Here is a 24,108-nt window from a genome sequence, read left to right as displayed (position 1 = left end):
TGGGCAAAATGCACTCCAGAGCAAAGTCCCGGAGTTGTGACAACTACCTGAGTATTAAGGTACGAGCTTGAAATAGGTTTTGAATTTCTCATCATTATAGTTTTACTGGGACTTTTTGGAAGTTTCTGTTTTGTGCTTCTTTCTTGTGTGATTATGCTCAGTGTGTTGTGTTTTCCCTCTTTCTTCTGTGTTGGTTGTAAACCTGGCTTCTTGGGAACCTTCAGCAACAGTGTCGTGTGTGTGTGTGTGTTATTGTGCACATTCAGAGGATGGGTGTTTTCGATGCCTCAGCTTGTAGACAGCTGATATTTTGACTTGTTGCTCTGCAGCCAAAACAGCAGGCAGCTTTTTACACATGCATAAAGTGAGGGGGGAGGGAGCACAGCGGGTACCCTGATCTAGGATTATGTTATTGCTCAACATATACACGAATCCCTTCATTTTCATTTAGTTCCACGTATGCCATGGTGTTATTGTCTAAATTTTTTCCATTAAGGGCACATGATACGTCGCAGTGTGTAAATGTTTATATTTTTAGCAAAATGCTGTTGTCAGGTAGATAGATCATTCTATTAATGGCAATGACAGTGTAATTGTTCATTTGTTGCTCCTCAATGTGTTCTCCACCTACTGAATGTCAATTACAGCTAAATATATTGACGCTCTACAGTGACAAAGTGTGCACTCTTAAACAGGAGCTAAATACTGAAATTACAGATTAGTACTCATAAATAGTCTGTATTGTAAATCATAGTTTTATTTCATTGGAGATCGTGATAGAGACATATTTTTTTAGCTCTGTACCATCATCAGCAATAGTTGTATCAGGGGGTTCAAAAAAAAAAGGAATGAAAATAAGATTTGACTTACCGGCTGTTTATCATTTCTGGGGTCAGTGAAGTACACAAGTTTGTATCCTTTCTGATATGTGAGGCTTCTTTATCATCCTCCCACTTGTTTTGGTATGCATCCATTCTATATTTACCCTGCAGAGGTATCAACAGACTTTGTTAGTCTCCTTTGTCTCTGCTGTCACTGCTCGTCACTGCTCTGATTGGCTGAAGGATCGCCATGCACCTTTTACCTCCTTGTTGGGATTTCTTTTATGCAAAGGCCTAATCAAACATGTGAATGTGTGTTGTATACAGTATGTCTCCCTATGAGCGCTGTGAAGCCTGTTAGGGCTGCTCAGGAACAATATCCTGTCAGTGTTGTTTACATCCTGAAGGACAAAGTCATTAGTTGCCTGCTAATACATAAATCACATCTTTCTGATAACTAACGTGGGAATTTGTAAATAAAAAATAAAAAATATCCCCACTATTCCATGAGGACGCAGTATAGTTACCTCTGCTCATATACAAAAAATAAAAATAAATAAAAAACAGAAAGTTCTTCTACTACTGCTCTGTCATTTTGCTTGTATCCTTTTTATGACCCAGCTTGAAAAAAATAATACATTAACCATAAATGTGATTTAAAAAATATAATTGATTAGCAGAAATATTTCTCTTAATTCTTACATTTCAGTCGGGTCATAGGAATGTAAATGTAAATCACAGGAGAAGTAAAAATAGTAAGTTTTGCCGTACACAAGTGGGTGGGCCAGTTTATCACCTCCAGACTTCCATTATTGTTGATCTGGCTGTCACCCAGCAGCCCTGGCTGTGTCACACAATCAGTGTGGGCCTCTCAGGGTTAAAGTTTATCTGCTGAGATAACATTATAACATTTACTAAGGTGTCTTTTTACAATGCCATTCTAACATTGTGCTGTTGAAGCGTGTGCTCTCTAGTGTCTATACACAGACAAAGAGTGTGTTTTTGTGTGTGTGTGTGTGTGTGTGTGTGTGTGTGTGTGGGTCCAAGTAAAATTCATTTTGATACATATTGTAATTAATTTAACAGAGCTATGTTTTGATTTAACAGGGATTTTTGTCATGTAACCATAGTCATCTCTCTCTTTCTATAAGAAATGAGGATCGTGGTTGTCCTTAAATTTATTGGGAGTTTTATCAGTACAGTGTGCGTATCTTTGGTCTGACTTCATATCCCAGTCCTTGCCTCTCCTCCTCTCATAAGATAGGATTTCTGCTGGTGCAGATCAAAAGCTGAATGAAACTGCAGGCTCAATAGTGAGGTCTCACTAGGCCCCTTTGTTGGTGTCCTGGCACCTGGCAGCGGGGCAGGTCTGAGCAACCTGTGGCCTTTGTCAGCCCCGCTGCCTTTGAGGCTGTTAGCAGGTTGGTTAGTGAGCAGCCTGTATGGGGGCTCCAGGGCTCTCCTGTTACACTCCCCTGGTGGCTTCATGCTCCACTGGAGGCCTGGTAGGCAGCGCCTTTTGTGTCCTCGACCCACTAAATGTGTCAGTGACCACCTCGCGTTCACTCGCTTTCTGTCTCTGTGTGTCTCTCACTCTTTCTTTCTCTGTGATGAAGCCCCTTCTCTTTTTCTCCCCCCCCAACTCTGATTTTTTTTTCTTCTCATTTTTCCACTTGGCTCTCTGACACATGCTTTAGAAGTTGCTGTACTTTTAGAATCACCAACTAACACAACATTTTCCCATGTTTGATCTCTCTTTCTCTCTACACTGAAAGATTTGCTCTTAACTCAAACTTTACCACAATCCATCTTCTCAGTTGAAAAGGTAAACTGAGAGACAAACACCCCCCCCCTCCCCTCCCCACCTCCCACTCCCCATCATTTAGCCTACTTACTTGCCCTGTGCACCTCTTGGAACAGCTGGTTTACCAGCGGCACAGACAGAAGTGTCCCACCTGGAGCTTGAAGCCATTAATTACCACCTCAGTCCTCCATCACACAGGCAGCCGCTCACAAAGACCTGGCATCAGATAGGGTGGGACTTCCCACTCCTACTCCTGTCCTGGCTGAGGGTCTGAGGCTAGACATACACAACCATACACACTGCATTCCTCTGTGGCTCAGAGCGGATGGGAAGCTCAGCTCTGGCGGCTTAGCTCAGTCACTCTGCTGAGACATGCAGATATGTCTCCCACTAGCCAGGTGACACTTTTTGAAAAGCTTTAAATGCCTTCCTGACAATGGGAGAGCTGTATCTATTGTCCCTTATGTAATATATCATCTCCGGGGTGATGATGTAATGTTTATTTGCCACAGCTCTCAATGTAAACGCTGTGTTATGCAGCTATTGTTTAGATAAATGCAGTTTTCGTGTTCATATTGTCGCATCGGATTACATGGACTTCTGGTTGAAAAGCAGTTTTATTTATCATCGAGTATCTGCTACGTTGAATAATTGTTCTTCAAAAACACTGCCACTGTTTTTTTTTTTTCTGCCTTGGGAAGCTGAAGAGAAACTTGCTGGTCTGTCCTAACTATGTAGTGAGGGCTTTCCTCCCATTGTTAGCTTTCCTCCAATAAAACACCATGTTATTCTTCTCCTCCCGGGTGCAACAGTGACTAATGCCCAGAGACATTTTTGTCTCACTAAAAGCAGGCTGACTGCTAATGGAGGTGGGCGTTTTGTTTCAGGGCACCAACACTGTACAGCACATACCACTTTGAGAGGCGGAGTACACAATGAGCGCCTTGTAGTAGAGTGGTGGCATGTGTACCAATGCACTGAACTGTACTCACTCGCCTCTAATTGATGGTGCTGAGCTGCTTAGATCAACAGGACAGATCCTACAAAGGGTGAAACATGGGCTCTCTGACAGGCTGAATTCCCCCCCGAGCACAGGCCATCTCTTGATTTCTGCGTGTCGTTTTTTTTTTTTTTTTTTTTAAACACACTTTCATTGTCATGTAAATGCAGCACAGACATTCAAGTGAAAGTTAGCTGTGAGGAGCTACATCCTCAACCCCTGCGTTCTTCAATACGGTACACGGTTGACATAGTGTGGGACTTTTCCCGGCATCGCCATCTATCTGTGTGGTTATCATTGGAGGCAGATGTCTCCATTCCACTGTTGTGTTCCATTCGGGGAGGACAGATAGCGGAGGGATGTTTGGCCTTGGTTATCACCGCTGAGAGGAAGGTCACGGCCTGAACTGCGAACATAACTACAAGGACAGGTCAACCTCATCCAGGACTGCCGTAATCCCAAACGTCCCGTCTCACTCGTGGACAAGTTGTAACTAACGGTGTCGGACGTATCCTCTGCTCTGCTTGGGGACCGCTTTGGTCGTCCAGGGCATGAAGGGGTCAGATAAAAATCAACGATGACATGGTTGTTATTAGAGGGTAGCGTTGCACCGGCCCTGCCAGAACTGGAGTCCATTCTGGACTTTCCAGTTTGTCTGTTTGTGTCCGCTGGCGGTGACGTCACTCCTACCAGGTGTTTCCCCTCTCTCTCATGGAAAGACCATCATGGCTGACATGTAATGTTTCCTGTCATGTTTAAACTTCCCGACTGTTTTGGCTGAGCAGGATCATTCACTGTAAATCACGTGCATATGCAACTGCATGATGATGTAGTTGAATTTATGTACAGTAAGCAGATGCCTTGTGATTTTTCTAGTTATTTGTGTAGGAAGTGTAACCTGGTTATTAACCTGGGGGCTGGGACTCCCCAAGGTGCTACTGAGAAAAGTCTTAGTGGTCACAAGATGATTGAAAGTAAACGCTTTTCTCTCATTTTTGCTCTTTGTGTCATGAAATGCTGGATTATTTTACTGCTTCAAACATCTGAAACCCTCAAATGAAACAAGCTGAGGAGGAAAAATCACTCTCGGGTTGACCCGCTCACAGCCTGGGTCCACGTTATTTATAGCACGAGCTTGACACGATTAAATATGTCCATCCTAAATAGTTTAGTTTTTTTCCTCAGGACGCTGAGTCTTTGGACAACTGTATCCAGAGCACCTTGTCGGCCCTGTACCGCCCCTTCACTGCCACCGCTGCCACCGTCCTGTGGCAGCTCTTCAGCGTGGTGGAGAGGCAGTACCGCGGAGACGGCCTCCGCTGCCTCATCGACTTCTTGCTCCCTGCCAAGAGGATTCTGCAGATCATCCAACAAGAAACCTGTGTGAGTATCTGATATCATCGAGGGGGCACCTGAGGTTAAATCGAGGGAGCCAAGAATGTTTACTGTGATTTGTTTCTGAATTCCTCTTGGGGTGCATCACAGTCAGAGATTTACTTGCTACTAACATTAGTGATTTCCTGCAGCACTGTTGGACTCAGATGAAGATGAGGAAGAGAAAATACAATAAACGCAGCACCAAAACATGGTTCACAGTGTCAGGACAAGCTAACTCATGTGCTTTCCTCAACCACCTCAAACGTGGAATAATACTCATCTTGAGAGAGGATCGACTGGAGTGATAAGAGAAAATGTTTGTGAAAAAAGAATGTGAGAACAGTGCTGCTGAGTGTTAATATCTCTGCTGAGTGGGAAGGGGGAGCACCAGACTGAGACAGAGTTGATTATTGTTCTGAAAACAAGCTGAAAAGCAGCCATCCTTCTCTGAAGAGGGAAACAGAGGGAAACTGTGGTCTGTTTGAGAGGCTGCCATGGACTCTTGTGTCCAAAGTGAAACTCAATATTCTCTCTCAAAAGCTTTGATTGCTGTGGGTTAGGGCTCTATGACCAAAGCACTGAAACTTTATTCCTCTGTATTCATCTCTCTGGTGATTACACTGTGACGATAGCCATAGAGCAATAGTTTCACCTAAGCCTAGCCCCTGAGAACAGCCTACTGTGCAGGAGAGTCTTTGTATTGCAGGCAATATGAGAGGCTTCAGAGGAAGATCACATCCTCAGTCTTTGCCTTGACATTCATAAGAGATGAAAAAGTCAACCCTTGAGCTCCATGCCTTTGCTCCCTGCCTTTGCTCCCTCTTAGAGTCTGTTTTTTTTTTTTTTTTTTTTTTTTTTTATGCTGTCACAGTGAAGATTTGTGTTGTGGTTGCTGCGAAACCTGGGCCTGATCAGACAGGCTCTCCTCTCTAGTCGAATGATCACTGACAGTGATTCATCCAGTCAGTGCATCCCATGAAAACATCTCGCCTCTCCATTAAAGTTAAACATGTGTTTGAACACAGCTTTGCAGATGTCTGTTGAAATGATGCAAGACGCACCACAGCTGAGCCATGACACAAAGGGATGATGATAATGTTTTATGGGAGTGGGTACTGACTGACTTCTCTGTTTTCTCTCAGGTGAGGTTCAGAGGCTTGTTGTTCTATCATGAGGGGTGGCCTCTCTGCATCCACGAGAAAGTCGTCCTGCAGCTCGCCCCTCTGCACAAAGTCCGACTAAAGCAAGGAGACTTCTATCTACAGATAGTCCCTCTAGGCCGCAAGACTGCCAAGCTAGTGATAAAATGTTTGTCGGCCAGTGGGCAGGCCATTGCAGAAATCCCCATCGCAGAGAGCATGTATGGCAGCGTCTTCACAGCTGAGTTCTTGCAGAATGTAACACGCGACCGGAACCTGCACCCGCTACAGAACTGTCTGCTCACCACTGGTACCTCCGTGTACAGGACGCCGTGGATGAACGTGGTCAACCCTCTGTTTGTCAGCAGCACGTCGGACGCCATCATGCAAGCGCGCTGCAGCAGAGGCGGCTTCCGCGGCCAACTCAGCACCTGCAGCACCAGCGGATCCACCGGGACTCTGGACAGCCACCGCAGCTCCAGAGAGTCCCTGCACTCTCAGGGGGCCGACTCCATCTTCTCTGAGCCCACCTCGCCGAGCAGAAACCGCACGGACCCCGGTGGTGAGAGACGCAGCATCAGTGCAGCGGATACCGCTACACCCATCATTAAGATTGAAAGACCCACTGAAGAGTGTGGGGTAGGACAGGGGGGCGAGGACAGTGGTGGGAGAGAAAGAGGGTCGGGGTCCAAGATGCTGTCTTTTACTACAGACCTCAGTAACCCAGGCCCTCGACGTCGCATCCCGAGGGACTCTGTAGCCTTTGAGAGCAGGAGACTTTTCAGAAAATCTTACATGGAGGCCTTGCAGAACCCCATGAGCCTTGGGTCCAGCTCCGAGTCCATCTTGGAGGAAAGCTCGGAGCACAGTGCCGGCCTGAGAGAGAGAACATTGACAGCGGGCGGCAGCCCCGACACCCGGACCTCCCCCAGAGAACACTTATCTCGAAGGTTGGGTAGCCGGGGCTGGCTCAGTAGTGACGACTCCAGGCCCAGCACACCTTTGCTTTACTTACAGAGGGGGTTACGGAGCGCAGAGAGACGTGCAGAGAGACGTTCAAAGTCACTGGAGAGGACTAACAAGGCAGGCCAGGTTAAAGGCCACCGGGAACGGTCCTCCTCTGGAGGCTCGGCTAGCATCTCACCCAAAAAGCTGATGAATGGCTACGCTCTTCGTTTTGGGAAGCTGGAAGTCGAGGCAGCTTTTCCTGGTTCTGAGAGGAGAAGCAGCAAAGAGGAGTCAGGTGCGTGATGCTCCGTTGATGTTCAACCCTTTGTCCAGAAATCACACTGAAGTTATGTTTTACATCATCTCATCATATTACGGGCAAATACTTTTGTCTATTTGCTTTACAGGCACTAAAACTTACTCAAGTATATTAACTCAATAATCCTGTTATACAATATGTATATCATTTAATACAATATTGAAAATACCTGTAAGGAGCCATTTTGCATAGTACCTTTGAGTACGTTTGTTGATAATACCTTTGGTGTGGCCACTGTACGTTCAGTTCTGCGGTACAGTGGTGTATTGCTACTGTTGCTTTAAGCAGAAGTCTTTTTTGTTATTGTCAGAAATCCTTTTGAAAACAGCAAAACAAAAATGAACTGATCATAATAAGTTTTTTCCTGTGAAGCCAAAGCCTGATATGGCTTATTCCTCTGTGCCATAGAACTGAAAAATTAACCCCATATACACTGTGCTTCTGTCATGAATGCTCACTAGACAAAACGTCAACATCAAAATGTGTATTAATCCACAGCTGAAAATAGTCCCTGTTAAATGAACTGGTTTGCCCTGTTTCAGTAATATTTGCTAACAGTGCCCAGCTGTTTAAATTTCATTTTCATTTTTAAAGATGTCCATCATCAATAGAACAAATGCTCCTGAGTGCCAGAGACAGGGTAAGGGAGTTGAAAGTAGTGACAGATGGACTGACATTGTTTGGACGATAATAGAAACATAGAATAACAGCAACCTCGTCCGTTAATCGTAATATGTTTCCCATACTCTTGTTGCTTACTTAAAAATCTGAATGGGATATGAGAAGACAATTTTAGCATCAAAAAGACGTCTTTACACAAAGCGATTTTTGCTCTACTAACATGTTCTGTTACACAACATTAAACCTCAGTGTTTACAAGCGTGGCATTTTCCAACAAGGGCTGAATCATCAGTCCACAGCTCATTTATCTTATCAAATAATATGACCTGAGGGTGTGAAAACCCAGTTTCGCTCTTAATAGTTCGATAATGGTGGTTTCTCATCAGGATGTGTCATCGTACCCTGCAGCAGGACTGGTTACAACAGTTCATTAGGTGGTTGGAGCTGAAGTCTGAGCTGATATCTGAGCTCATATCTCTGAAGCATTAAGGCTGTCATCGGTGACAGATCGCTTTTCAAAGCCCACACTGTGTGTTTTTTGGCATGTTCAGGAGACAGGTACAGCCCTACCCTGGAAACAGAACTTCAGTCGCAACCCTGTGTTTTCTTTACCACTGTCGGTGTGTTTTGTTTTGTTTTGTGTCGGTTCATCCTGGGTAGCTCAGGAAAGCGGCAATGGAGGGAATACCATATTGGGAATCGTGCTGTTTTTAGAAAATACAGCCTCTTCCGTGAATTGAAATGTGAGGTGAAAACTGATTGAATTTATTTACCCTGGATAGTGCCAGACCGCAGCCGGTACTGTCCAGGTTTAAGCTGTGTGGCCTGATTTCTTAAGAAATAAATCATATATTTGCTTATTTAAATGCATTAAAGAGGACACTTAACCACTCAGCAAAAATACAGTAGTTAAATCACATCACTGTTGCTGAGATTACCTCAGAGGGGATTGTATTTCAGCTGTTGCAAAGCAGGTTTCCCACAGCGACATTTCAAAGGCAACAAAAGATCCTGTAAACCCTGTAAACTAACCACAGGAACCCCAGCATCCCACAATGAGATGACCCCACAGTGTTATTGGGGCTGGGGGCTGCGCTGATCTCAGATGGGTTGCCTCATTTACAAAAGTTTCCTTTGTGAACCAATCAGCCACTGGGGATCCACGGGGGGAGAAAAGCCTTTCAAACTGCGGCTGTGTCTTTGGAGAGTCCATTCACTCCAGAAACACGAGACCTAACTTGCACTGACTCACACCGCTCTGAAAAAATAAGTGTTGAACAAGTGTTGAATTACTCATGATGTGAGCCAGCAAACTCTGTAGTATCAAAACACGTCACCTTTTATTTACATGATCAGTAAAGTCAAAGCAGCAACCAGTGCAGGTTTAACCCCCTTTGGCGGCTTTAAAATGCATCCAGTGGAGTACACAAAAATACAGACTTTCGCGCAGGACAATACTCAGGAGGCTTTACTCTACTTTTGTCACTTCCTCTGACAACAAAGCAATTTAGGAAACATGCAGCAAACACAGGCCCGGCCACACAGTCGCACAGGAAATGCACTGACTGTTTGAAGACAATAGAGGCTGAGCTGGGTGGGTTTACTGTCACAGAACGGGGCAGGACAATGCAAAGAGGCCTCAAACTGTTTAAAAAGAAAACACACAACAGGTGTCCCATCAGACACAGATACTTTGGCAGAGTTGGTTGAACAACAGCCGATCAAGGTTTTATGTTAAGTTTAAGGCCTGTTAATACTCTGATGACAAGGCGCTTCCAAAAATGGAAGAGCCTTGTTTATGCCTGTGCTTTCCGCTCTATTTTTGGATGGTATTTTTTTTATTGGCGTGGTAAAATATGAGTGCCAACTTTTGCCTAAACCCGGCTCTTAGACTGTGACAAGACTAGTATAGTCAATGATTAAATGAATATATTTTAAAACAAATTAGTTAAAATTACCAATAAATGAGTAAGTCAAGTGTGAGTTTTTGCACCGATGTTATCTTGGCCAAACAAAAGAAAACCCAACAAAAAAAAAAAAAAAGCTAATGAGTGTGTGGATTGAGCAGATTTTGCCGCTATACTCTGGCCCTATAAACATGAACCACACCAGAGCTAGGTGTATACCATGCTGCTGTCAGAGCTGCTTTCATTGCCAGTCTCAAATACAAATCAACAGTTATTTTTATTATATATTTTTATTGCAAATTGTAATTTCCAAAGAGATGCATTTAGATTTCTTGCTTTGCCTGATCAACAGTCCAAAACCCCAAAATATTCAGTTTATCGAAAACTCACATTTGACATGTTTGAACCAGAGAATCATGACTTTTTTTTAGCTTGAAAAATGATTAATCGATTACCAAATTTCTTGCCAGTTACTGTTCTATTGGTCAACTAATGATGAATTGCTGCAGCTCTACTGTATAGCCAAGGCATAGTGAAGTATCCAGCAGAGAATATACAGATGCTGTGTGAAGATTTGAATGTTGTTTCGCTGCCTCAGGAATAGGATCAAGTCTTAAAAAACCGTGGTACCACTTGGGAATGTCAGGAGCAGCATTCCTATAAACAGAGCCTTGAGGTATGGAGGGCTGAAGAGGAGGAGGTGAGCATCTGAGAGTCTAATAACCCCAGAGTTACCCATGACTCAGGCTGACTAAACACCTGCTCTCCACGATGAGTCAGAGTCAACTCACTACTACAGCACACCTATGTTACCACTAGAAAAAAAACTTGTTTCATGAGGTTTTTACGGTGAGGTGAGAAAGCACTGAGGTGAAAGGAGACTTCTAATTTCTACTGATTGGACTGTATTTTTGTTCTGTAGTTGCTCAGTAAATATCACTTAGACAGTCCGTCCCATTTGTGCTCACCGTCTCTAATCTTCTCCACAGGACAGCGTGACGACGGCATCAGCGGTGAGAGCGGGCAGCGCAGGCATAGCGGGGAAGAGTCGCACAGTCCTAAAGCTGCCAATGGGGCCGCTATCAGGCCGGCGTCAGTGTCAAGCTCTTCATATGACAGTAACCCAGCCCTCCCCAAACTGGCGTCAGAGGTCGATCAAGAGCTGCTGGCATCGGGTGCTGTGATCTTGCCAGGTAGGGAAGAGGAGGGGGAGGGGAGGGGGGGGTTGATGCTTTCATTTCCACCCATCAGCTTTTTTAATAGGTATCACATTCATATTAGAGCTGCAGAATTGCATGGTCTTGTATGTCTACTACAGTGACATAAGCCTGTAAAGCTTAGACGCTCTCATTCTTGGTGGTAGTCGACACCTGTGAGTGTTGAGTGCTGACCCCCTGCTGGCCTGCTCTCTTCCAGGAAACAGAGATCGCAGTGGGAGGGCAGTTCTGCAGGTGTGCACAAGAGCTCAGGTGTGGGCAGGTGAGAGTTGCACAGTCAATGACCTCACCTGTTTACTGGGCTACTACTACTCCACACTGCGGTAAGTCCCACATACTTAGCTTTTATTTTGTCTGTGTTCAGAATAACTCCAGTAACTTTCACACCTTTCCTTTGCCCCCGAGGTGACGACTGACCCATTCAGAATTTATGAATACAGATAAGCAGATAAGCATCTAAATCTAAAGTTCTCCTTTATGTCATTTATAGGCATATACAAACATAGAAGAAATGGTTTATAACACACTATCATATAGTTGTAACCAGATGTAAGGACATTACAAAGTCTTAATTAGTGCACAGTATTTGCCAGCAAATTTATGAAGACATATATATTATATTATTACAGCCCTGTTTTAATTTAATAAATAGTTACAACTACATTATAGTTTGTTATAAACCATTTATTGTATTATTTTGTTGTTTTATATTGATACTAATGCTCATGTACTGCTCATGAATGCTAAATAGGGGTACTTTTAAGTAAAGTCTATTTAAATGAAAAAAGTATTGTCAGTAAACTTGAGAATGAAAAATCATCAGTTGTCAGTTTTACAGGATCTTTCTAACAGGCATTGCTAGATATATGTCCATGCTTAGCTTTTGTAAAGCAATATAAAACCTACACTCACCAAGGCTGCACAAAATAAATGTCTCAGCCATATACTCCTGTGGTCAGGCTTTCCTCATTTACCAGGCAGAAGCAAATTTACTTAGCTGTCAGAATATAGTATTGCACACAGTTAGCTGTTTGACAAAGGCAGTGCACTAACTTTAATACTTTGGTTTCAGGAACGAAAGGCGTCATCAAGGTCTGACTGTTGTAATAGACAGCAGGAAGCAGCAGCCTGTTCCAGCTCTGTTGGCATCGCTGTCTGAACTGCAGGTGAGCCCGCAGTGGAAAATATGTAATTACCCTCCAACACGCCCAAAGAGTTTTCAGGCCCTGCTGAATCTGTTGTCCTCTGAGCTGTAATACTGATACTCTCTTTCTCTGAGTTACAACACTATGGAATTCCTTACACATTCCCTATTGTTCTGCCCATCAGTCACCGACACAGTGTGTTTTTTTTTTTTTTGGTGTTTTTTTTTTTGTTTGTTTTTTTTAAAGGGCACACCTTAAATTTGTAGTGACTCCATTTCCAAGACATTTTTCTGAAAAAGGCTGGCCTCAGGGCTCTTGTGGAGAAGCCTGTGCTTACTTGTCTGTTTTTAACCACACACTGGGAGTGGGTTGGCTGCAGCCGACTCGCCAGAGACATATCATCATGTTATGATGATGAGTTGCTCTCTGATGTAAGGCTGATAGTTCTGTAAACCACAACACATGCACAAGTCACTTTAAATGCCTATTTCACAGTATTTAGCTGTTCTTCTCGGAAATATACACGTCTTGTAATTTTTATTTTCTTAATTTTAAGAGACTATAAAAATGGCATCTGCATGTTTTTCAGGCTTTGGTACCAAATGCACTTTACTCAGTTCTCTTCCTGGTGGACAAGGAGGCAGCAGCTAAACCTGAGCGAGACATCAATGTGCAGGTAAAGAAAGACTTTTATTATCAGATGGATGACACGTATCTCAAATCAAGATGTATGTGTGTTGTTGGATGCTTGATCCAAGTAGATCTGATAAGCAAGAACATTTGATGAATCCCTGTTTAATATCATCTCTATGGGCCATGATGACAGAGATTAGAGGGGGGCAGGGATTGGCCGTTGGGTAGATACAGTCGCTTTGAAGGAGGACAGGAACACACTGTGACTGAGACCTGAGTGTGTGTGTGTCTGTGTTTGTTTTTCGTGCAACAGACTGAGACGCTGTCGTCTCTGAAGGCCCTGCTGAAACACATCGACCAAACCCAGCTCACACGAGACTTGGAGGGCACCTTCCACTACGACCACAACCACTGGATCCACTTCAGACAGGTGGGTGTGATGGAGGTGGGTGGACGGTAGCCCACATACTGTATTTGTAAACTTACTTAAAGGCTTGACAAGGGTGGGGATTTCAGTTTACTGTTAGATGCTTGTTGTTTATAAGCGAAAAGAGAAAATTATACTAATTGCTATTTTTGCCAAGGATATGTATAGTTGCAAGAAATGGCTTCTCTGGGCCAGTTGAAACATGATCAGTTTCAGATATGGAAATATGACTTTTCTTGACTCAGCCCCCTCTATTTCTGGCAGGGGACAGTTCTCTACTTGCAGATTTTAAGAATCTGCAATCTCTTTTTCTCTGTCTTTCTTTCACAGAAAATTGAACCATTTGCCAGCAGTTGTAGCGCAGCCATCTCCTCCCTGCAGGAGTCTATCAGCACACTGAGCAACAGCGGCAACCTGAAGACGTCAAAGGTCAGACCAAGCCCTTGCGGCCAGTCTGGCCTTCTCATATATGTGTTTTCTACTGACACACAATAGCTCCCTGCTGGAATAAACAACTGACTTTGTTTTATGGTTAACTTCCTTGATCTTTGTGCAGTGGAGATCAATAACCTTGACAGGATTTTGTTTTGAGTTTAAAAAAAAAAAAAGAAAAAAAAGTTGAAGAAAGTTGTTTCTTGTCACATTTGTGTTTAGATCCACCGTGATAATGTATTAATGTCATATCATTTCTTTGATTCAGGAAGTGTCTGAGGTGATGGAACAGCAGAGGCATCTCATGAAGTGTGTGCTAGATGACACCCGTCTGAATAAACTGCGTCTCGAGGGAGGAACTGTCCTCGCCCGCATCAGGAAGGAAGAGGCCTGTGAGAATGAAAACTACAGGTACTGCAGGAAGAGGGGATGGACTCTCAACCGTCATAATGAGCAGTGCCTGTGATGATGAAAAAAAAAAAAACAACTTCTCATAACCTGTGTGGCCATGTTTTCTTTTTGTTCATTCAGAGATGCTGTAGACGTGTTGAATGCACTGTACAACCAAGTAGATGAAGAGGTTCATAAGCTCGTGATCCTGTCCAACAAGTCTCAGAAACAGTTAGAGAGCCTGCTGGAGGTGCGCAGGTTTGAGGAGCAAACACAACAGGTGATCCCCGAACTTTATTTTTCTCTCCACATACAGTCATCTGTGCTGCAGATTTTCTCTGCTCTCAGCGCAGAAGTGGATAACAAATCCATGAAAACTCCTCTCTCTTTTCAGATCAAACTCTGGTTCAGTGTCGAGGGAGAGAAGCAACTCGCACCTTTGGAATCGCTCACTCTCTCTGTTGCCAAAATTAAGGAGATGAGAGAGAGCTTGGGCCAGTTTCTGGAGGAATCTGTGGTAAATAGTGCCATAATATGTTTTCCACAACAATTTTTAAACCTATTCCTTGTAAATTAGTTTTTACGTCTAGTGGTAAATTGATCTCGCCCTTATCCTGACAGCACCAACAGAGGCACGGCCTACAGCTCGTGAAAGAGTCTCCGGAGTCTCTTCCGGGCTCGGCTCTCCTCGACTTTAAGCAGCATCTGGGATCCATCCTAAGCAGAGCGGAGCAAAGGAAGGCCCAGCTAGACATCCTAACCAACCTGCATGAGTTCTATGACTCGGTAAGTATCAAAGAAATCGTGTCAGTGTTCTGACCAAAGTTATGTTACAGTTGTATTTTAGGATTCAGAATAATCTTTAATGCGAGAGTGCTTGCCTAAAAGCTGGATTCTGATCTTTTAATCGGCTTTACTTGTATTTGACTATACTATATTGATATACTACTATATTACTATCACTCTTTCAAATCTCTATAGGCGAACCAGTGGATAGATCACTGTCAGGATTATTTCCATCAACTCAGCCTGGACAGTACAGGTGTCAGGCTTTCACCATCAGTGGTTCAGATCCTGCAGGATTACTACACCGAGGCGTCCAAGTTCTCCATGGACAACTTCAGCACCCTCAATGACATGGTGCTCTCCCTGGAGAGTCCTCAGCAGCTGCAGCAGTGGAACACAGTGTGGCACAAATGTCAGCAGACCAAACAGCAGCTGGAAGAGACTTTGGCCCGAGCCTTGACGACAGCACGGAGCTCCACAGCTGCTGATGCGGCGCCTTCTTTAAAGACTGCTGCAGAGAGTCCGATCGCCACAACAGAACAGCATGGAGCTAATGGTTGTGTGCTTTTACCTGGAGCGATGACACCGTTGACTTTTGAGGATAACAAGCCTCATTCTGCTGGGCCTTTCTCCAAAAGCCCCTCCAGTTCAATCTCCTCCTCCTCACACTTCAACTTCCCGCCCGACTGCGACAGCAAACTGAGGCAGAGTCCGTCCATGTTTGACGACACGGACAGCGACTGCACCATCGACTCGACCATCTCCTGCCACTCGGAGCCCGTCTACACCGGGGCCGCCCGCCTCCGCAAGCAGCCGATGAAGAAGATCATGAAGAAGACCATGAGCTACGAGCTGACGCCAAGGGACAGTGGTCATTCAGACGTCAGCCACATTCACGGCTATACGGGGGTGTACATCAAGGGTTTGGAGGTGGCGAATAATGTGTCCGCAGAGAAGAAGCTGCAGAGGCCTGATGTGATGAGCCCTGCGTTAGGACGGAGCCGCAGCATGTCCACGCCCTCCAGGACTCATAACAGACGCAGCGATGGAGACGGCAAGAAACAGAGCAGGTGAGGAGGAGAACCTCTGATACTTAACACAAACTGGGACATTACTTCATTTGTGTAGTAAAAGAACAAACACAATGTGTACGTCCCCTGATCGTCAAAATTGTCACTAATGTTTTCTTGATTCACCCTATGCTGTTTGCTTTAATATTAATAGTTATACCAATGTACTTTAAATATCATCAAGAATATATTTAGTCTTATACCCTGTTATGTGTTTCTGTTCACCAGTAAAGTGCAGCACATCATGGATGAGATGATCTCCACAGAGAGGGAGTATGTGCGGTCTCTCAGCTACATCATTGAGCACTATTTCCCCGAGATGGAGCGCCTGGATTTGCCCCAGGACCTGCGGGGGAAGCGCAGCATCATTTTCGGGAATGTGGAGAAACTGTGGGACTTCCACAGTCAGTACTTCCTGAAGGAGCTGGAGTCCTGCGCCCACTCCCCGCTCTCCATCAGCAGCTGTTTTCTGAGACACGTGAGTCAGTCAGTCAGTCAGTCAGTCACAGTGTGCCCTGAGGCAACGCACTGACAGCTTAAAAATAGCAGTCAGGTCTGGTGGCTGTCATCAACAGTCACTGTAATAATGTGTTTACGTATAGTTAGTGACTTTCCTAAAACAACTTGATGCTGTGTTTCCAGTGTAGTGCCACGGTTTCACTATCACACTGCTCGATTATAGTTGTGTACACCCGTGTATTTAAGTCACTTGTCAGCATCATAATGAGTGTAACTGATGGCAGAACCCATACAATTATATTTACAGTCTCTTAGGAGCTCAATCATTCATGGCATACTGAAATGTCAGCATGCTTTTTACTGTAGTCAGTGTTGTAACTTGTTAATCTTGTGTGCAGGAGGATCAGTTTGGAATGTATGCTCTGTACAGCAAGAATAAGCCCCAGTCGGACACTCTGCTCTGCAGCCATGGGAATGAATTCTTTAAGGTACGTCTGAAAACTCTGGCTCTGGTTACAGTCCTCACTTAACGCATCATGACTGTGTTCAAAATGACATTTTGCAGAGTTGCAGCCCCAAAAATGGTTCATATCATAAAGGAATAATCCACGACATCTTGATCATTCAACACTAAAGGGATCGTAAACAATACACACATTAGAGCCCGACCAATACCTTGACATGGCTAATATTGACAGTTTAAGCTTATTCCAAATGTGTATATATGTGTATATATATATATATATACAGTATATGTAAATATAGATGTATATCCAACTTACTTGTTGTTTCTTAAGCTTTCAACCACATCTCCTGGCCTTGTTTAGCAGATAAAGCTGCTCAGTTGTCATGGAGGAGGTGGCAGAGATCATAACTCCTGTCTTTTGTTTAAAGAACAGAGATATTTGAGGTCATTTCTTAGCAATTTTGCTGTTACATAGCTTTTTCACCTAAGGGTACTGAAAAGGTTTTCAACTGTAAAATATGCCACTCAGTTCATGTCTTTCTCACAATTCTTTAATAACCAAGTTTAAGGCGTACTTATATGAAATGTTTGTTTGTTTTCTCGCATTATTGGATTTTTAAAAACTCTTTAATAGCAATATCGATGTCGGCCTAAAAAGTTTTGTTTTGGTCAGGCTCTAAAATGAGGCTTTAACTCAACAGTATACACACAGAACCCACTACTTTTGACATTTACGAAAGTAGCCCCACATTCAAAAGAGTGTGTTAGTTTGTAGAAAAGCAATAACACCACAATAGTAATCCTCACTGTGTCTCTCCAGGATAAGCAGGTGGAGCTCGGGGACAAGATGGACCTGGCGTCCTACCTGCTGAAGCCCATTCAGAGGATGAGTAAATATGCCCTGTTGCTGAAAGACCTGATTAAGGAGTGCAGCCAGTCCCAGGAGCAGGAGCTGAGTGACCTACGCACCGCAGAGGAGTTGGTCAAGTTTCAGCTTCGCCACGGCAACGACCTGCTGGCTATGGATGCTATTCGGGGCTGTGATGTAAGTAGTAATTCATGAGCAGAGAGCCATGTGCTGCTATGAGGATTATTTGGGTGTCAGCATAAAAGCCAAGTAACACCTAACATTATAACATGACAATCTGGCAAGACAGAGGCCATTAAAACTATTTTGGCGTTTGAGGTCATCTTGTTGTGTATACAGTAGAGTGAGGTTAGATCCCCATCAGGAATTGTATTGTTCTCTCTGACGCATGTGACCGGTCGTGTTTCCTCTCCAGGTGAACCTAAAAGAACAGGGTCAACTCCGCTGCCAGGATGAGTTCATAGTCTGGTGTGGACGCAGGAAATACCTCCGCCATGTCTTCTTGTTTGAAGACCTCATCCTCTTCAGCAAGACTAAGAAGATAGAGGGAGGATATGACATTTACATCTACAAACAGTCCTTCAAAGTAAGAATTTATTGTTTGAGGAGCCATTTTTACACTGTTTGTATAATGACAGTAAATGTAATGTTTTTTTTCTTTTTGTTCTTTTCTGTTTAGACAGCAGAGATAGGTATGACTGAAAATGTTGGTGACAGCGGCCTGCGTTTTGAGATCTGGTTCCGTCGGAGGAAGTCGCAGGACACGTTTATACTTCAGGCCAGCTCTGCAGAGGTCAAGGCTGTGTGGACCGCAATTATTGGCAAGATCCTGTGGAGGCAGGCGCTCAGAAACAGAGGTGTGTGTTCCCCGTCAGATTATGCAGTTTGACACAAGCCATTTCCTGTGCAGTTCTATACAAATAAAGTGAAATGTTCTGTCCAGGTAACATACATATTTTGTCAATAAAGAAAGATGTACTTTTTGTACTCCAGAGTTGCGCATGCAGGAGATGGTTTCCATGGGGATTGGAAGCAAACCTTTCATGGACATCAAGCCTAGTGATGCAGCTATCAGTGACAGAGCCATTGACTATATAATGAAGGGGTCAGGTGAGCTGTTCTTGTACAAGTATGTGTTTTAATTCCCTCCAGCTGTCTTTCTCTATCATTTACCTCATAATCATGCAGTGACACAGATTATTTCTTTGCTGAAACCACAAAAACGTGGTTCTGGCCCTACAGGTGTTTTACATGCCAGTCATGTTTTGAGCTTTTTTTTAAGTAAACACCTCAGATGTAATCTAAGCCATACTGAATTTTAAGTGTCATTAGAACCACAGTGAAATAGTTTACATTGTCACTCTTTTGTGGTTTATCAGAGATGCTGTAAAAAAAAAAAAAGAAAAAAAAAAGATCACCCTCTCATTATCACCATTAAAAACCACAGGAATTTCCTGTCACTTTTTCTCCCTCACGCCATCTCACAGCTGACTTCGTTTCTCTCTACTGGCAGAGTCTAGAACGAGAGCTTCCATCGCCGTGCCCTCCTTTGAACACTGCTCGTCGTTCAAGAGACCTCACTCCACCATCTCTAACAGCAGCACCTCCTCCTCCAGCAGCCAGTCGTCCTCCTCCCTGCTGGGCTCCCTCAATCTCCACCTGTGCTCCTCGGCCTCTCACCCTCACACACATCCATACCCAATGACCACTGTTCCCTCCTTTGCCCAGTGGCCCTATGACTGCATAGAGGAGGATGAGCTGGAGCAGGACACAGGGAGCCAGCCCTCCATGAGTGAGTGGCTATTTACAGATGGATAACGTATGTTTATTTTGATAATTAAAAACAGGTGAACATTAGATAAAGAAAAATTCTGGGTGAAAAAAATATTTGATTTTTTTTTTTTCATGGGGGGTATGTAATCTGCAGCTCATTTATGCTTTCTCCATATTTTTCTCCTCACTTTTTATTGCTGAAAGTATTTTCTGAGCTGTCAGTGTTACACAAGAATATGATTTAATGTAAACTGCTGGAATCAGCATCATCTTACAGCAGAAAACTACTTTTGGGGATGTGTGGGGAAATTCAAATTTGGGTAAACGAAATAACAGTTTAAACAATTAAAAATATATATATTTATATAATAATTTGGCATTTATCAATTGAAGAAGACCCTTTAGACAATAAAAAGAAGATAAAAGAAGTAAAGTTAAACACTATTAAGTAGAGGAGCCCTTCATTCTAAAAAATATGTACTAAGATAAAAACAGCATTAATTTAATTAAAAAAAAAATACAACAAGGAAATAAAAAATATATAGTTAGTCTTATGTGTAGCATTTTTTTTTTTAAGTAGACGGAATTGCTGTCTTTTTTTGCTGCTACCACTAGGGGTCGCTAAAGTCCAAACATTTTAAATCCACATTAGAGCTTTAAGAATCCATAAAAGCCTTGACAAACATGGTAGCTGCCAACCTAATGGAGCTCTTCATGTACTTCTGTTTTGCTTGATCCAGTAGTATAGTATCAATGTGTCTTTGTCTCTTTCGTGTCACAGTCACTGAGAGCTCAGAGACGTCCTCCCAGTGCACCTCCAGTGACAGTGTAACAGGGCTCAGTACCCTCACCATACCCGGGCACCCCAGCATTGTTATGGACTCCTACAACAACAATAACAACGACGACGAGCCCTCCTCTTTCCTCTGCCCCTCCACGCCTCCCTCCTCCATAGCGTCTCCTTCCATATTCCAGAAAGATGAAGACCTCCAACCACAGGGCACCAAGTTCATCACAGCAGTGAGTGTTTGACTATCTTCTTTATTATCTTGTCATACTGAAATGAGCTGATATTGTTCGACTGGTGACGTTGTTTTATGAGGCTTAGGGTTCGATATGTTGTGAGTTATTAGATAAAGCACAGCTGTGGTGACACTGATTTATATTTTGTGTCTCTCTCTGAATTCCTTTATTTTAGTATTCTGCTTGTATTTTTCTACTTGTGCTATTCCATTGATCGTGGGTCAGGTGTGTAATTGTGTCTAGGACAGTTAACCACATGGAGTGCTTTTCTTTTGATGATAGTTTCATTATTGTCTAATTTTATATTGAAAGACATGTAATCTACTGGGAGTATTATACTTATCTTTGTACCTCTTCATTGCTCCCTGTGATATTTTCATATCTGGCTTTTTATAAATAGATCAAAATTATACTAATAATATACTATAATCTTTCCTATTGATTCTGTGAGTCCCCTTAAGCCTGTCTAATAGTATGGAAAATTAAACCCAAAATGTACTATACTCAAATCAGTTGCCAGTTAATTGCAGTAATTCAGTAATTCAATACTTTTCAATCCAGTTCAATTCAATTCAGTACTGCAGTAAGTCGTGCACCAATTCCCACTCATACAGAATCAAGAGAATTTAAGTTTGGGACATATTGTATATTTTGCATAAACATATATATTTTTGAATATTTATGTTCCTCACACTTGTTTATTCTGTTTGGATAGTTGGTATATCTGGGTGCCTTGGAAGCAAAACGAAATGCTGTCATGTTACTTTTTTAAGGTGTGAAAAAGACACTGATGCTGAAATATAAATAAATAAATAGATAAATAAATAAAATCTAAGCTTATATGATCATATCTTTCTAAACTGCTCCTGCTCTCTGGATGTCGTTTTTTTCCTTTTGCCTGCATTTCAAAAAAACAGTTAAAAAAGTCTTTTGTCTCAAGAAGCCAGGAACATTTTATGTGATTTGAAAGACTGATTATATCCCCAATTTGACTATGATGACCAATCTTAAAAATCTGTGTAAAACTGTTTACCGTGGACAGACAGCAGAGGATATCTTGTGGTTTGAAAAGTTTTAGAGTCTCTTACCTCCTGATGAAGCCTGACACCAGGACTAGCGCAGGGGAACTAATCATTTAAACGATCTGGTATATTATAATATATATAAAATGGATTTCTGACTCAAGTGGCAGAGAATAGTTTGACTCACAACCTTTTTGCTGTTTTGTTTTTGCCAGAGCAAGACCTCTCATGTAGCAGTAGGCCTCTCTACTGTGGTCTGACTCAGAGCTGGGGGGTTTTTAGCTCAGTAAGTAAGTCTGGTGCCACCAGAGTGGACATATGTGTTGTTTCCTTCCCAAACCTCATTAACAAGTGTGAGGTGCCACCTCTGAATACTAATCTGTGTGAAAATGTGCTTTGGTGCCTGTGCTGTATGCTGCATGGCCGTGTGTCCTCGGAGGGCTCTCGTCTTGACGGGCGGTTTGATTTGTGAACTTCTGGCTCTTTCTTCGTGTTTTCCCGTGGGTTTTCTCCTCCTCTCATTTCCCTCTGTGCATCCGTTTTGACATGTGGGTGAAATGTGTGTCACAAAATATAACATGTTCTTAAGAGTTTAATGTCTGTTTAAACATGCATGTTCGTTTTGTGGTTTTGGAATGCAGTTTGGGTTGAAAGATTTTTTCTGTCGAGTTTTGTGTTTTTAAAAAACTTCTTTTTATTTGTTTGTAATGTTCAAATTCAACCTTTATTGTATCGAATGGGCAAAAAATGAATTTCAGACAGATGCAAATGCATGATCACAATATGTTTAAACATTAAATGCACAAAATATTATAGTGCAAATAACAGTATTAAATCGGATGGTGGAAAATATAGAGTGAAAGGTCTCATCTGTAGTTACATTTAAGCAAATTGAAAGCATATGGAATAAGTAAGAACTTCAGTGTTGAAGGACCTAAATGGCAATAAAACACTATTTCACTGTAACATCTTCATTATAACCCACCTTCAGGTCAGTGCTTTAAATGCTTGCTCCTTTATACTGTATGTTTTCATGAAAGTTTAGCTAGAAATATTTCTGAAGTAAGTGCTTCACTGAATTTTCGAGTTATTATCTTAAACAGCTGCTTAACTAAGCTAAGATAGTAATGCCGTTTCTTTATCTTGTAAGAAACACTGATGCCCAGTCATTGCTGAAATATTTAGGAATTCAGGGTAACCCTGTTTGATAGAATATATAATCTTTTAAAAATAGGTGTTGTGTAATGCCATTTTACATCCTAAAAATGTGTTTAAAATGGACCTTCACTTGAATGTGACATTCTTACTGACTAAAGTCAAAATATTTTGAGTGCATAATGTGTTGAAATTTATTTTTCTAAAAACCTTTTTTTTTCTCCTCCTTTCTTCATAGCTGTGAAGGCCTCGGACTGAATGCTACTTGATGCCGCAGCAGTTTGTTTATCAGGACGAGGCAATGAAAATAAGAGGAGTCCGGCTTCAGAGCACTGAGACTTTAATGGATGAAGCTCAACTATTATATGACATTTCACGATGATACTGTAAATTGGAAATTGACACATAATACACACAGTCATGATGGTACGTCAGCGGCCTGTACATTTGTTTTAATGAACTAGTAATGAATCAGTGTTTATATTGTAGATGAGTTTTTTTTATTATGTATTTTACAAAACAAACAAAAAAAAAAAGATAGCAGGCAGATCCATACAGACGATGTTATACCGTCATATTTCTTTTGTTGCCAGTCCTGTGTTATGACAAGTTTGTACAGATGATTAAAATGTTTAAAACATATTGTCGTATTTGCGTCTTTGCCACTGTATGGTTGAACATGAAATTAAGTATTTCCGCCAGTGGCTAATGTCTGCATTACTTGCAAACAAAAGGCAAGACCGTAAAACACAACTACTTCACAGTTCAGTAAGTACTTCTGTTCGTGAACCGTGCTTAAAGTGTGAGTACACTCAAAAGCACAAAAAAGTAGCAGATATTTCCATAGATAAACAAAGCTTGAGTGTAAAACCACACACTCGCAGAACCATGCAGAGAGAGAGGAGGAGCTGCACGTCGAGGCCCACTACTGCCGTTACACGAAGAGACGCAGAGGTTGAGGGGGATGAGGACTGGGGTTTCCTTCACAGGAGAGAAGCTGACATTTTTTGACCACAACTCTTGTGTTATCAGTCTGAGTCAAACATCAGACACAGACCACAGCCCGGGCTGTTCAGCAGGGGTTTCAGCTCCAACATAGGCAATTGAGACAGAACCGAAAGCCACACATGATGTACAGAAGAAAAAAAAGACGTTTGCTGGTGCGGTGGTTTTACTTCATTTAAGCATGAATTTATGACCTCCTCTACATACAAACATTTCATTTAAAGCATAAAATTCTTAAATTTCTTCTCAAATTCATCATGGCGACTTGGCGCGTTTCTCTTTAGAGAACCAGAAGCAGAGG

The 24,108-nt window shown here is 42.6% G+C and overlaps 1 protein-coding gene across 1 annotated transcript; it reads left to right on the top strand.

The window, feature by feature from the left end:
- Positions 1–8: 8 nt before the first annotated feature.
- LOC111236825 (pleckstrin homology domain-containing family G member 4B-like) lies at positions 9–23,128 on the top strand. The gene is made up of 25 exons (XM_022765688.1): positions 9–59; positions 4,811–5,008; positions 6,145–6,700; positions 6,785–7,384; positions 10,926–11,129; positions 11,353–11,476; positions 12,226–12,319; positions 12,888–12,974; positions 13,245–13,361; positions 13,689–13,787; positions 14,059–14,201; positions 14,322–14,460; positions 14,575–14,697; positions 14,802–14,966; positions 15,162–16,036; positions 16,265–16,514; positions 16,894–16,983; positions 17,782–18,006; positions 18,245–18,415; positions 18,509–18,686; positions 18,823–18,939; positions 19,343–19,621; positions 20,384–20,622; positions 21,863–21,933; positions 23,041–23,128. The coding sequence occupies exons 1-24, from the start codon at positions 9–11 to the stop codon at positions 21,905–21,907; spliced, it is 5,169 nt and encodes a 1,722-aa protein (XP_022621409.1). The 3' UTR covers positions 21,908–21,933; positions 23,041–23,128.
- The last annotated feature ends 980 nt before the right edge of the window (positions 23,129–24,108 follow it).

Source organism: Seriola dumerili, unplaced genomic scaffold (assembly GCF_002260705.1).
Source record: "Seriola dumerili isolate Sdu_G_001 unplaced genomic scaffold, Sdu_1.0 BDQW01000723.1, whole genome shotgun sequence".
NCBI lineage: Eukaryota > Metazoa > Chordata > Actinopteri > Carangiformes > Carangidae > Seriola > Seriola dumerili.
This window is presented reverse-complemented; position numbering and strand designations above follow the sequence as displayed.

Coding starts and splice junctions, on each gene's coding strand:
- LOC111236825 (XM_022765688.1), top strand. CDS start 9: ATGCACTCCAGAGCAAAGTCCCGGAGTTGTGACAACTACCTGAGTATT. Junction 5,009..6,144: donor TCATCCAACAAGAAACCTGT/GTGAGTATCTGA, acceptor GTTTTCTCTCAG/GTGAGGTTCAGAGGCTTGTT. Junction 18,416..18,508: donor TCTACAAACAGTCCTTCAAA/GTAAGAATTTAT, acceptor TTTTCTGTTTAG/ACAGCAGAGATAGGTATGAC.